Raw genomic sequence first — 14,394 nt, forward strand, 5'->3', positions numbered from 1 at the left:
ACGCCTGTAATCCCAGCACTCGGGAGGCAGAGGCAAGCAGATCTCTGTGAGTTGGAGGCCAGCCTGGGCTACAGAGTGAGTTCTAGGAAAGGCACAAAGCTACACAGAGAAACAGGAAGGGAGGGAGGGAGGGAGGGAGGGAGGGAGGGAGGGAGGGAGGAAGGAAGGAAATACAGGCATTGAGAATGGTTGAGAGGAAGACAACACTGCTTCAATGTCCATGATCAGCTGGCACATCTGGAGTTCACTAGAGATGTCTAGGCAGTAATGGATGAAATGACCCAGGTGTGCTAAGTAAAATAAAGCAGGTGACCAAGAGTCAAACAGGAGACATAGAGCCACACCAAAAGGAAAGGTATCTATGAAAGGAAAGGTAAACTTGAACCTATAACAGCATGGAAACATAAGACACCATTCTCTGTTCTATCCTATTCAAACGACATTTGGCATCTGGTTTGCTCTTTGCCAGTAGCTCTTCCTGGCACCCGCCTCCATGTAGCTTATAATTGGGCCGTGATATAATAGTCAACAAGGTTCAACACCAGACAAATCCACTAGTGCAAAAGTCCTTGATTTCCTCTGAAGTTGTATAGAAGTAGGGCAGCAACAAGTATTCTCCCCATCCTGATACCGGCCACAGCTGAAAGTTGCGTCTCACACCTCTCACACACCTTTCTATTTTCTGTTGTAGGTTTCATGAAACCAGGAAACTCTTACAATCCACAATGAATGACAGCAACCCAGTTTGAAGATCATAAAACTACTATGACTCGGGGAAAAAGCACTGTGATAGTCTGGGAAAACAGTTAGTACAAGCCCTTCTACATGGTAATTCTATGTATTACTTATAATTTCTCATCCCTAACAACACAGGAGCTATAGCATATAAACAATAACAACTTCTTGTGAACTGGAAAAATGACTGAAGACTCACTTTTCATAAAAATGTAAGCATAAGTGTCCACTAAACTTACAGTAATGTGCCTAGGGATTCAGTTGAATGACAAGTCTGTTTTCTACTGAAAGCAGTTTTACGTTTTAACTACATTATTAAGAAAAATATATAATCAGAGAAATAGCTATTTTATGATAAACATAGCAGCTTTCACTTAAACTTGTGGCTCTCATGGAGGTTTACATTTCAGTGGGCAGGCCACAGGATGAACACTATACTACAAGTGAGACAGTAATGAGATCATCTACTTCTCCTCACAGATGGACTACTCCAAGGCTGACTCTCACTTCTCATGAGACACAGACAAACCATCACCAAGTCCATTAGGTTCCATTAGGCTTGATATAGGAAAAAAAACATCCATGTAACTCCAGACAAATTTCAACAAAGAAAGCGCTGCATGTGGTATGAAACTTAATTTCTAGATTTCTAAAGGTTTATTATTTTCTTTTTATAAAGCTAACATGCACTTACTATCGACTTTTAGATAATACATGAGGGAGGCAAAGGCAGGTGGATCTCTGAGTTTGAGGCCAACCTGTCTAAAGAGCAAGTTCCAGGAGAGCCAAAGCTACAGAGAGAAACCCTGTCTCAAAAACCAAAACAAAACATATATATGAAAGAAAATAAAAATCATCCCACATTCTCCCATATACTCACTAATGAACAATTTTATTTCTCAGTATTTTTAAAAAGTAATGAAATACCTAGTATATTTACCTTAAACTTAAAAGGAAGTAAGGCTCTTAGGGATGCCAGCATTAAAAGCTCCTTTCAGGCCATGCATGGTGGCACATGCCTGCAGAGGCAGATAGAATTCCATGAGACGGCAATCAGCCTACTTTGGTCTATATAGTGGCTTCCTGGGTAGCCAAGACTATACAGTAAGACCCTGTCTCAAAGCAATAAAAACAACCAAACAACTTCCAGGTATGGGCAACTGACTGCTCTTGTGGAGGGGAGAATCAGTGTTTTCTTTAAGGGTGAGGCCACTGGTAGGGTGGGCATGTACCAGTGGATGGCCCCACACTCAGGAGTGTATGGGCTGCATAAACTGTACCTTATGGTTTATCTAGAAAATAAGAAAAGGGGGGGACCTTGAATTTGGGTGATAAGAAGGTGAAGGTGGATCCTGGTACAGTTTGTGGGAGGGGTGAATATGATAAAAATAAATAATAAATTCTCAAAGAATAAAACTATTTTTTAACTGTAAAATGTAAGGAAGCCAGAGCAGTGTTCTTTTGCTGGTGTAGACAGGGCTTCTGGTACATTTTTTAAATTAATTATTGACAAAAACAATAAACAAATCAACAAAGATCCTCCAACCACTGGCACCTCATCCCCTAACTAATTTTTTTTATTTTGAAAAACTACAAACCTACAAAGAAGCTACAGTCACCACCTGAATGCCTAGCCTCCCTAGAGCTCCACACTTCCACAGCTATGTCCTCTCCACACACTTCCTTGCTGTCCGTGTCCTAAACAGAAATGCAGATGCACAATGACATAGCACTTCTCAAGAACAATGGCATTCTGAGGAAAGAAATGCTTTTTCCAGACCAAGAAAGTTTCTTTCTATAAGGGTGATCAAAAGTAGGGGACAGACTATAAACCTGTGATTAGCTGAAGCATTAAAACTTACCTTCTCTTTTTGACCTCAGCCCCAGAGACTCCTCCCTCAAGAAGCTTCTCAAGCTCAAACCCTTGTCATTTTGGACACTCATAGGCCAATGTTACAGATCAGAGTACCAGGCTTTGCAAAGTGTCCTCTGGCAGCAAGTAGAAAACTCATGGGGAATTTTGCTGTATACAGACAATGACGGTACAGTTACCTATAGGATGCCTGCCATATGGCAGCACATTCTAAGTAGTCTACACAGTCATTCCCTAAAAAGCCCTCTGGACTAGCTAGTGCAGCATCTCTACCTCATAGGAGACACAGCCACACATAGAAAACAAGTACCTCTTACAAGACTCCTTTGATATAGAATTAACATATTTAGTTGGGGTTACTGCCACACAGACTTGCCTACAGCCCAACCTTAATAGAGGCATTTTCTTAATTGAGGGTCCCTCTTTTTTGATGATTCTAGCTTGTGTAAAACTGACATAAAATTAATCAAGACACAAATGATGTTTCAACTACTTGAATTTGATGCCAAAGGACATAACACACTATAAAAATGTGTGGCTCTGCTGTTGCCCTTAATTGAAACACCACCATGAGACTAGTGCTTAATGGAGGAGCTGTCAATGGTCTAGCTTTCAAACCTTAACTCAGATTTGATATTGCAGATGAACTCAAGATAGTTTTCAATGAACCACACAACTGTCTAACACTCTGACCCTTACACTGTGGTTTCAAAGCACTAAATTCAGAAGTAGACTCTGAATAGGTTGAAGCTGGTGGATGGGTACTGCTCACACCTGCCTCTGTCAGAGTTCTACACTGGGGAAACCCTCAGGATGCACGAGGGCACCTAGCAGGTAAAATGGTCTCCAGCATGTAAGATTTAAGACTGCCCAAGAGCAGCCCAGAGGTGACAGACATGTTTTCAGACATCATCCACAAGTGTTCACTGTTATTAAACTTTTGTTTAACTCAAAAATATTGCCTATTTTCCTATCTGCACTGGTTTTGGTTTTTGTTTTTAATTTTTGGTACAGGGTTTAACTATGTAGCTCTAGCTGTCTTGGAACTCACTATGTAGACCAGGCTTGCCTCAAACTCACAGAGATCTGCCTGTTTTTACCTCCAGAGTGCTGGGATTAAAAGTGTGCCCCATCATAATCTGGCAATGTTGTAGGATATTTTGATTGCATTCTGACACTCCTGAGACTGCCAATAAAGTCTACCTTGAATCAGAAAAGCTGCAGCAAAACAACCAGTGACCTCCTCTCTCTCTCCTTCTTCCGTCCAAAAGGGTGGAAAATCTTTGTAGGTCCCTCCATACTACTTCCTGCGTCTCTACATCCTAGGTCCTCCAAAACCTCTATGGCTAATTTTGGTTAGCTAGTAGCTAACTCATCTCTCTGATTCAAGGTAACCTTTATTGGCAGTCTCAGGGGTGTCAGAGTGTGACCAAAATATCCTACAACAGGCATTTTTTTCAATTCTTTAGATAAGTAAAATATTTAACTTCCAAAAGATCTACTGTCTATTAAGACCTAATACTACCCTTTGTCACTAGGACAGTCACACAGTTCTCAACTTCAAGTTAACCATATCAATAAGCACTTTTAAAAAAGTGTGGCTATGAAGTTCTCTGTTGGTGTAACTGCAAAATTTAGTTCAGGCTTTGTTGGTACTGCTGCTTCCACACTGTAGAGCTGATGTGGTATAACAAAGCACACACGCCTTCAAAAGCAACACTAGTCTTCACTGGAGCCATACCTCTGGTAAGATGAACTGTTCCACAGGCTTGTACCATAGCTTGTTCACCTGTATTCCACAGCTCGGAGGACTAAATCGAGCGATGAAAAGGGCCTCCTGCAAGATGGGTAGGGAGGGATGGAAAAACAAAGACAGTATTTCCTGTTAGACACTGTGTCGCTTTATCATTAATCCACAAAGCCACCAATCATGTTCACTGTAGTTTCAACAACTTTCAGGTTTTTACTTTTTTTTTTAATCTATTTATTTTATGTTTATGGGTGTTTTGCCTGCATGTATGTCTATGCACCACATATATGCCTCGTGTACACAGAATGCAGAAGAAGTATCAGATTCCCTGAAACTGAATTTATAGACAGACAGTTGCGAGCCATAAGTTATAAGAGCTAGCTAGAAACAAGCCTAAGATATCAGCCAAGCTTTCATAATTAGTAAGTCTCGCCAGGCAGTGGTGGCACACACCTTTAATCCCAGCATTCAGGAAGCAGAGGCAGGTGGATCTCTGTGAGTTCAAGGCCAGCCTGGTCTACAGGGTGAGTTCCAGGACAGCTAGAACTGTTACACAGAGAAAGCCTGTCTTGAAGAAAAAAAAAAAAAAGAGAGAGAGAGAGAGAGAGAGAGAGAGAGAGAGAGAGAGAAATCCTGTACATGCCAATACACACCTCCTGCTCTGCCTGATACAACTTGACTGTGATGTTCCTCTGAAAGCCAACATCACTGGCATCATAAAATACTCCAAGACTGGTAATCACGATTGGGTAGAGAACTCGGAAGCTCACGCTGACAACTCGGTCTTCAGAGAGTATAGATGAGGAAGCATCTTCAGGAAAGCTGAAGGCCTCAATTTCCTGATTCAAAACTAAACAAACATTAAGAATAGGGTTTTATATCTTCAAATAAATAAAATCCAGACATCTGCATACACACATGTGCAAACACACACATCCCATAGAATACTAAATAGATGTCAACTTCAAGGCATCTACACAGAAGATAACTTATCTTTTAATCTACATTCTTTTATGTGGTTCAGTTATCTTTACTTTGTAATGCCCATGCTGCTTGCTCTGCATCCTCTGAATTTCCTCCTTTCTTCCCAGTGTCCTCTCTGCCCTGAAAATCCTGCCTAGCTATTGGCTGTTTATCTTTTTATTGAACCAATCACAGTGATATGTCTTCACAGTATAAAGAAATATTTCACAACAATAGGAGAGCAAAATACTACTGTGGGAGAAGGAGCAGGGAGTTGTTAAGAGGGTCGGTAATAAACCAAAATGAAGTATGTAGGAGAACACCATATGGAAACAGATCATTCACAGTATCTGGAGTTACTAGTTGCTAGGCACAAAAGAAAAACCTACGTCAACAGAAAAGGCAATACTACCAAGATGGTAACCCACAAGGGCTTAGAGTAAGCAGACAATTTAAAAAACAAAACAAGAACTGTCAGCTAACAAGTGTTGGAGATGGAACCAGGGCTGCACACTGTGAGGCAGGCACTCTGCCAGTGAGCTCTACCTCCAGCCCTGTGTATGTTTCTGTATGTGTTTGTTTGGTTTTAATTTCTCTAAGCTACTACATTAGCAACAACACATCTGATGAGGTTCATGATCCTTTGGCTCTTGACTAAAAGTTAATGGAACCTCTCCTCAGAAGAAGACAATTATATGCAAAATTCTGTCTACAAACCTCTGCTTTTAGACTAGAATATATGCTCATTTTGTTTAGAAAGTGTGCTGGAATCCAACCTATGAAAAAAGCAAGCTTTTTAGCACAAAGTATTTATGGAGTCCCAGGACTTATGCTAAATGTTTTTAGCATTTACTCCACCCTTGTACTAGTCTCCATGAGGTAGGTACTTTTCTTTTCTTTTCTTTTCTTTTGGGGGATGGGGGGATAGTATCACACTCTGTATATTAGGCTGACCTGGATGGAACTCAGCAGGTTGATCTCAAACTTGTGGCAATATTCCTGCCTCAGCCTCCCAAGGGCTGCAATTAAAGGCATGTGCAATTATACTGTTTATTCCTTGCTTACAGATAATGAAATGAAATGCAGACTAGGAGGCCACAGAGCTAGAATGTGGCAGAGTTGGCTGTGTAGCCACAGATCTGCTGTTCAAACCTGCGTATTGTCACACTTCTAAAAGTGAGATATATGTAACTATGAAGAGATGATAAACTTTAAAATACCAGAATCCAGACCCAGCACACCCAACAGAGATTTGGAAAGCCTCCTTTAGAACTGTAGCTGAATACAATGGGAATGCTAATAAAATGCTAGTAACAGCCTCCCTGCAAACACAGAGACCTCATTAGCATCAGCTTTCTGCATCCCCACCCAGATTCTCACAAACTTAATTCTAAGGAATATAAAATTATTTTTAATATTTCAAACTTTTTCCTGTTTCTTTTGCAGAAGCTTAGTCAATAGTCCATGACATTTAACTTTTTGATTTTTTTTTTTTTTAGTATGTTCTTGATCTATTGCCCAGGCTGATTCCTAAACAAAAGTGATCTTCCCACTTCTAGTTCCCCAATGCTGGGATTCCAGGCATGTGCCACATCACCTGGATTTTAGCAATAATTCAAAATCAAAGTCAACTCACAATATTTGTATCATGACTATTATAAACTGGTAAAATCAACAATTTTCCAAAAGTTCAAAATTCAGCAATCTATGAGTAATCTAATTCTCTAGATGTACCAAATCATACTGAAGAATACACTAGTCAGTCCTGAAATTCTTTGTCAGTAAAGAATCTCAGAGACTCCCTGAGAGACTAGTCAGCTGTCAAAAAGGCTGGAACACAAATTTTGATGATAAACATTTAGTTGGTTAAAAATAGACTCCCTCCCATAAAATTTAGCACCTCTTACTTGACAACTAACGCAGACAGCAGCCTGGAGGCCCACGCACCTGGACTGGTGATGTTGAGCAGTCGGCAGGAGTAAGGGTCCTCCCTGTCTTCCACAGGCACTTCACAGCCACGAGCACCTATTATGAACTTCACAAGCACACTGAGAGACAGGGTGGCATTAACGTAGTCAGTTATGGGTCGTCACTTCACACATACCCATTTCCCCATGCTCATTTCAGACCTTTGAGACACTAGCATTTATGAGGGCTGTTCTCTAACCTTATTTTTCTAGCCTGCTAACTACTGAATGACTTTATATTCTTCTGTAATTCTAAAGCAAGTGTAAATGTTTGGCCTGGCTACCAGCAGATGTTCAATGCCAGCTAGCAACAGATCACAATAATATCAACTTCTCAGAAACAGCACTTGGACTTCTTTTCTCTTGCTGGACTAGTATTTATGTAAGAGGAGGCCCTGCCCTCCCAAACCTTGTGTCACTGGTTACCTTGTGACCTGTTACCCAGGGTTTTATCCTTCATCTCTTCTTGGTCTGCTCATCTTCTTACTCCCTGTCCTCTGACAACACTAATTTATTCCTAGGGCTATAACTGGTACAAGAAGGATTCCTGAACTAGCACATCTAGTGTCGACTCATCCTTAGAGTAAGATTACGCACAGGGAGTTGAGTTCTGAAGTGCTGGCTTATGAGAGCTAGTTGTCAAATTTTCAGGAACTTTGTAAATGGTCTTTATTAAATCACAAAAACAAATATATTTAAAACATGGGAATCCTCAAGCTCCCCATACTTTTGTTTGATGGAATATATTCATGGTATATATCTTTTCACAGTTCTGTACCCAGTTATGTCACAGTAGTGGCTTGAAATTGGCCTTGGTGGAAATATGTAAACCACAGAAATTGATAAACAATATAAATAAGGACTGAACTTTTTTTTTTTTTTTTTTTTTTTGTTTTTGAGACAGGGTTTCTCTGTGTAGCTTTGCGCCTTTCCTGGAACTCACTTGGTAGCCCAGGCTGGCCTCGAACTCACAGTGATCCTCCTGGCTCTGCCTCCCGAGGGCTGGGATTACAGGCGTGCGCCACCACCACCACCCGGCAAGGACTGAACTTCTTGTATCACTGTTTGTCTAGCATGAAAGTATGAGAAAATGATAGTAATGCAAATTAAAACTAAGTACAATAGCTCTTTAGTCATTACTTTGTGAATAGTACTTTTGCAAAGTCCAAAACCTATTTTTATGTGTAGGTGTGTTTTGCCTGCATGTATCCATGTACTACATGTAGTTCTCATGGAGATCAGAAGAGGGTAGTGGGTCCCTTGGAACTGGAGTTACACACAGTTGTGAGCTGCCATGTTGGTGCTGATAATTGAACCTGGGTTCTCTGGAAGAGCAGGTAGGTAGGTTCTTACTGAGCCACATCTCCAGCCTTAAGTCTTATTCTTTAACTTCAAATATTTTCCTCAGAGCTATATGCCTTTGCTGATTCCAGCCATAAGTTCATTATAGATCTAATGTCCTGGCAAAACGGAAGCATTCTATGACAATTAGCTGGCCAAATAGAATTTACTAATTTGAAAGAGTACTGTATGAATATTATTACGTATCAATTATGTGCTACAATTCTTTATATCAATAAAATTATGATAAATCTATGTACACATGAGCACCCTTTTTTAAAATATTTATTTATTTATTATGTACACAGACGAGGGTGCCAGATCTCATTACAGATGGTTGTGAGCCACCATATGGGTGCTGGGAATTGAACTCAGGACCTCTGGAAGAGCAGTCGGTGCTCCTAACCGCTGAGCCATCTCTCCAGCCCTAGCACCCTTTTTCTACAGAGAGCCATTCAATAGACATTTAGAGAGGACACCACAGCCTATGGGCACCTGAGCACAAACACATGCTCAGCTGAGCTTTCTTTTCTTTCCATCCAGTCCTCAGCACCTGACTGAAGATTTCACAACTCTCCAAGTCAGACAGCTGGCAGTCACTGGCACACCTCCTGTTCTTTCTGCATCCTCTGATGAGATCACCACTCCTCAGCAGTTCTTGTCTCAACAAGTCAGCTTCTACACAACTGCTTGCCATGAGCAAACAGGCCACCGCTGACCTCACAGCCACAGGCCTTTCTCCTTCCCCATCTCTTCGTCTTCTCTTTCTCCTTCCTTCCTAGGCTTCCCCTCTGCTCTAATACTCACCTTCAACAACCCCCAGGTTAATGACTGGTGTTTCTCAAGCACCCCAGGCTATTTAAAAAAAAAGACTGATTTTATCATGTTCTCTGTGTGTGTGTGTGTGTGTGTGTGTATGTGTATGTGTGTTTTGCTGTGTGTGTACGAGTGCCTGTGCTGCCTGTTGAGTGTGTCTGCAGTGGCCAGAAAAAGGAGTTGACTTCCTGGAGCTAGAATTCCAGAGGGTTGCAAGGCTTCTGATGAAGGTGCAGGGATCAGAACTCAGGTTTCTCTGGAAGAACAGCAAGTCCTCTTAACTGCTGAGCTGGCCAGGCTATTTCACATGTCTCTCCGTGGTAGCACATACTGACGGCATTATCACACCTAGTTCTACCTACTACTTCAAGGCTCCTAGGCTCCAGGTCTATTATACCTTTGTGGTTTTAACACACATAGTGCATGACCTGCTTAGAACAATAAATACATTAAAGTGACAAGTTACAGTGTATTACAGAGGCTTAGAATCAAACACAGCTCTCATAAATAACACTGAGTTTGACTCCTTTGGTAAAACACAAGATATAAAAGAATGTCATAACCACAGAATGCATCAGCTTTTACTATTGGCCAGCCAGGCAGAACACCTTACCTTATGTAGACAATTAGCATTTGTAATAAAAACAAACATGAGTGACTATGCTAACTAAATTATACATACTCACCTTTTTTTTTTTAAGCTAGCTTAAATAACCTTACCAAATCCATGTAACTATCATGCCCTAGAAAGTTATTTAGGGGCTTCAATCTGTTTTTATATAGACAATCCATTTCTTCAGAAAACAAACACAAGCTTACTACATTTAAATAACTGCCACAAAAGCAAATGAATTACCAATTTAAATTATATACTGATTATATGTAGTTCTGAGGTATTCATTCAACAGTTGTTGAGTACCTCACTCTTGGTCAGGCCAGGTTCTAGATACTATAATTCTATCAGTGGAAAAGGAAAAAAAAAAAAAAACCTACCTCCTAGTGGGGAATGATGAAAAACTTAACTAATCATAGGAAGGATGAGAGGGTGAAAGTAAGTATGAGCAAAGTACAATGGCAAACTTTTGAAAATGTTGTAATAATGAAAACCACCATTATTTTGTATGCATCAAAAAATAAAATAAAATCAATTCTGGGGTGTGGAGGCCCAAATTACTCAGGGTCTGAGAACCTGAGCTTGCTTTACTCAGCAGGGCTGCATAAGTGGATGATCTGACCACGGGCATGATTACCAGGTGTTTGGAAGGGTCTACACTTGGCTGTGTGGTGTGCTTTGATCTAGTAAGGGGGAGGTCTTTTGCCCCGGCCCTTGGCATTGTTATAAAAAGCCCTTTTGAAAAGGCAGAAGGGGCCCTTGAGTACTGACCTAGGTTCTTCTGAAGCTATCCTGTGTTTCTGTCTTTCTCTTCTTCACTATCTTTCTACCTATTATTTCTTATCTCTCTCTTCTCACAGGAACCCTGGAAAAAGTGGGAGCTGGCCTCCCACAATGGGACATGAGGGAAACAAAATTACTCAAATAGAAAAGATGATAGAGACAAGGTCAATGACTACTATGATTTGGGATTTTTACTTCATTATATTTCTTTATTTAGAGACAAGTGTCATGTAGCCAAGACAGGCTTCAAACTCAGCATACAGCCGAGGATCACCTTAAGCTCCTGTCTATGCCTGATAGGATTTTATTCTAAGAAAGAAAAGACAACAGACACAGGCACACATGCATTCACCCACACACACACACACACACACACACACACAAGTATCAGGGGAGAGGTATGAATAGAGAATTAACAAAATGTGACTAATCTTAAGAGGATCATTCTGGTCTGGCAGCTATATGGAAAATATAATGTGGAATATGACTAAGATAAAAGCAAGCAATCCATATAGGGGAACTTCTGCAATAATCCAAGTAACAGGAAAAGGTAGCATAGGTAAGGAAGGCAGTGGTAAACCGTGTGAGAAGTCTAGTTTGGGGTATGACCTAAAAGCTGCACCAAGAATATGTGAACAGTTGGCGCGGGAAGTAAAAGCAAGGAAAAGCAATATAACACCATGAATTTGGCCTGAGGAATTGGTGGCAAGTTCTTTTTCCAGACAGGGTTTTTCTCTGTGTAAACAGTCCTAGCTGTACTGGAACTCACTGTGTAGACCAAGCTGGCTTCAAACTCACAGAGATCCACCTGCCTCTGCTGCCCGAATGCTGGGATTAAAGGCGTGTGCCACCGCCACCTAGCTTGCGGCAAGTTCTTATTGGGCACGACAGTAAAGACCTACTGAAATTCAAGCTCTGGAGGTGGTTCTAGGGCCATTCCTTGCTAGGTATAGGATTTATTATTGCAGTCATGTACTGAGGAAACCTACCAGGAAGAGGAATGGAGGCTGTCACGAGAAAGATAGGAAATCTATACATGTTCACTGTCGGTGACAAGAAAATTCCCAACTGCAATTTACCTCAACAGCCGACAAGAAAGTGACAGTTTACTACAGCCCCAAGAGGACTTTCTCTGCTACTGCCCCAGTGTTTTACCATCCTACGCAGCTCAGCCCCATGCCTCTCCCTCAGCTCCTCACTGCAGTCTTAGATGATCATATTGAGAAGGACTCATGTCCTCAGTACATGACTGCAATAATAAATCCCATTACATTGCAAGGGAAGGAAAGGCCTCAGAATCACCTCCAGAACTGAGTTCCAGGAGTCTTTCCCATCATGCCCAATACAAACTTTCATCAACTGCTCAGAGCAAAATCATGGTGTTATGTTGGCTTCCCCTGCTTTCACTTCCCACACCAACCATCCCTCACCAACAGCCGGGCCACCCACTATCAACAGGAGAGGCAGTGCAAAGCCCAGTTCTGGGAGGAAAGAATATGGCATGCCACACACACCGTGCATTCTACCACTAAAAATACTACACAACTGACAAAAATGAGGTTATTGAAAATACTCTAGGATGCTAACCCAAGAAGATACTTTGGGGGGGGGGGGGACCTGAGGATCAAACCCAGGGCCTTGAGCTTGCTAGGCAAGCACTCTACCACTGAGCTAAATCCGCAACCAAAGATATTCTTTCAAGTGCTTTTGGGCTTAGAATCTTGATAAAACTTAGCTGGGAGTGGTGGTGCATGCCTTTAACCCCAGCACTTGGGAGGCGGAGGCGGAGGCGGAGGCGGAGGCAGAGGCAGAAGGATTTCTGAGTTCTAGGCCAGACTAGTCTACAAAGAGTTTCAGGATAGCCAGAACTGTTAAATAGAGAAACCCTGTCTCAAAACAAACAAACAAAAAATCTTGATAAAACTTACTTCTAAGACTCAGAAGGAAGTGGCCATTTCTCCCCAAAGAACCATGCTTCTAAATCAGTCTCTCTTTTTGAAAAAGATTTTACATGTGTAAGTGTTTTGTCTACATGTATGTCTGTAGACCACATGTGTGCAGGCCCAGAGGTCAGAAAGGAAATTAGATCCCCTGGAATGAGAGTTATAGACAGCTGTGAGCCACCATGTGGGTACTGAGAACAGAAACTAGATTCTCAGCCAGTGTTCTTAACCACCAAACTGTCTCACTAGCCCCAATATCTGCCTTTTAAAACTAAGGGGTCTTTTTTGTTTGTTTTGCAAACAGGTAAAGGAGTAATTCAGAAAACCTACCGTTGACTTAAAGTAGGATGTTGCAGCAAATGCTTCAGCCAGGTGTTTCTAATCACATTTCGAAGTTCATGGTTATTTCGAGCTGATAACACACCAACTACCACATCATAGTGACTAAATTTCCACTGAGGAAATAGGGCTGATTGACCTATAAATAAGCAACATAGATTGCAAGTCAGTCACAACATCTCAACTACACTAAACAGCATATTTCATAAATAGTTTATTACAAATAAAACATGCTTATGCTTCTAAAACATACAGATAAATAGAAACAATTTTAAAAAAACCATAAACCCAGCATCCAGAAATATGTACAACATACTGGCATATAGGCTTTTGGTATCTCATATGTATGTATGCATCTATATATCTATGCTAACATAAAAAGGATTTTCAAAACAAGGAAGTTTATATAATAAGAATCACCCGTGAAGCCAGGCGGTGGTGGTGGTGGTGGTGGTGCACGCCTTTAATCCTAGCACTCAGGAGATAGAGCCAACCAGATCTCCGTAAGTTCAAGGCCAGCCTGCTCTACAAAGTGAGTTCCAGGACAGGTTCCAAAGCTACACAGAGAAACCTTGTCTTGTAAAAACAAAAAACAAAACAAAACAAAAATCACCTGTAAAAGCCGATATGGCATAAACAACAAGTAGTAGGCAGTAAGAAAGTCAATTAGGCCTCAGTCAGAATCCTGGATCCTTCACATATTTACTATAAAGAATGTTTGGGGGTTTTGTTGTTGTTGTTGTTGTTGTTGTTTGTGGTGGTTTGAAAGAAAATGCCCCCCAAAGGGAGTGGCACATTTAGGAGATGTGGCTTTGTTGGAGTATGGCCTTGTAAGAGAAAGGTCACTGTGGGGGCAGGCTTTGAGGTCTCATGTATGTTCAAGATACCACCCAGTTCTCAGACCACTTCCTGTTGCCTGCAAGATGCCAGACTCTCAGCTACTCCTCTAGCACCATGTCTGCTTGCTAGCCACCATGTCCCACCATAATGATAATGGACTAAACCTCTGAACTGTAACCCACCCCAATTAAATGTTTTCCAATTTACCCTGGTCATGGTGTCTCTTCACAGCGATAAAAACCCTAAGACATTGTTGTGTTTTCAGACAGAGTTCTAACATGTAATCCAGACTGGTATTTCAACTCCTTCATAGGTGCAGACTGGCTCTGAACTTTCAATCCTACTACTTTCACGGCCCCAATACTGGGATAACAGACATGAACAACCATACCTGGCTGAGTCTAAGTTACATGATCTTGCATGTCAGTTTT

At 41.2% G+C, this 14,394-nt stretch overlaps 1 protein-coding gene across 1 annotated transcript in view; it reads right to left on the reverse strand.

The window, feature by feature from the left end:
* Positions 1–14,394, reverse strand: part of B3galnt2 (beta-1,3-N-acetylgalactosaminyltransferase 2) — a 35,202-nt gene that overhangs the window by 15,475 nt on the left and 5,333 nt on the right. Inside the window, 4 exon segments of the mRNA XM_036186881.1 lie at positions 4,350–4,445; positions 5,012–5,208; positions 7,269–7,369; positions 13,115–13,262. Of these exon segments, the coding sequence (XP_036042774.1) occupies positions 4,350–4,445; positions 5,012–5,208; positions 7,269–7,369; positions 13,115–13,262 (542 nt within the window).

The sequence above is a fragment of the Onychomys torridus genome, chromosome 5 (assembly GCF_903995425.1).
Source record: "Onychomys torridus chromosome 5, mOncTor1.1, whole genome shotgun sequence".
Lineage (NCBI taxonomy): Eukaryota > Metazoa > Chordata > Mammalia > Rodentia > Cricetidae > Onychomys > Onychomys torridus.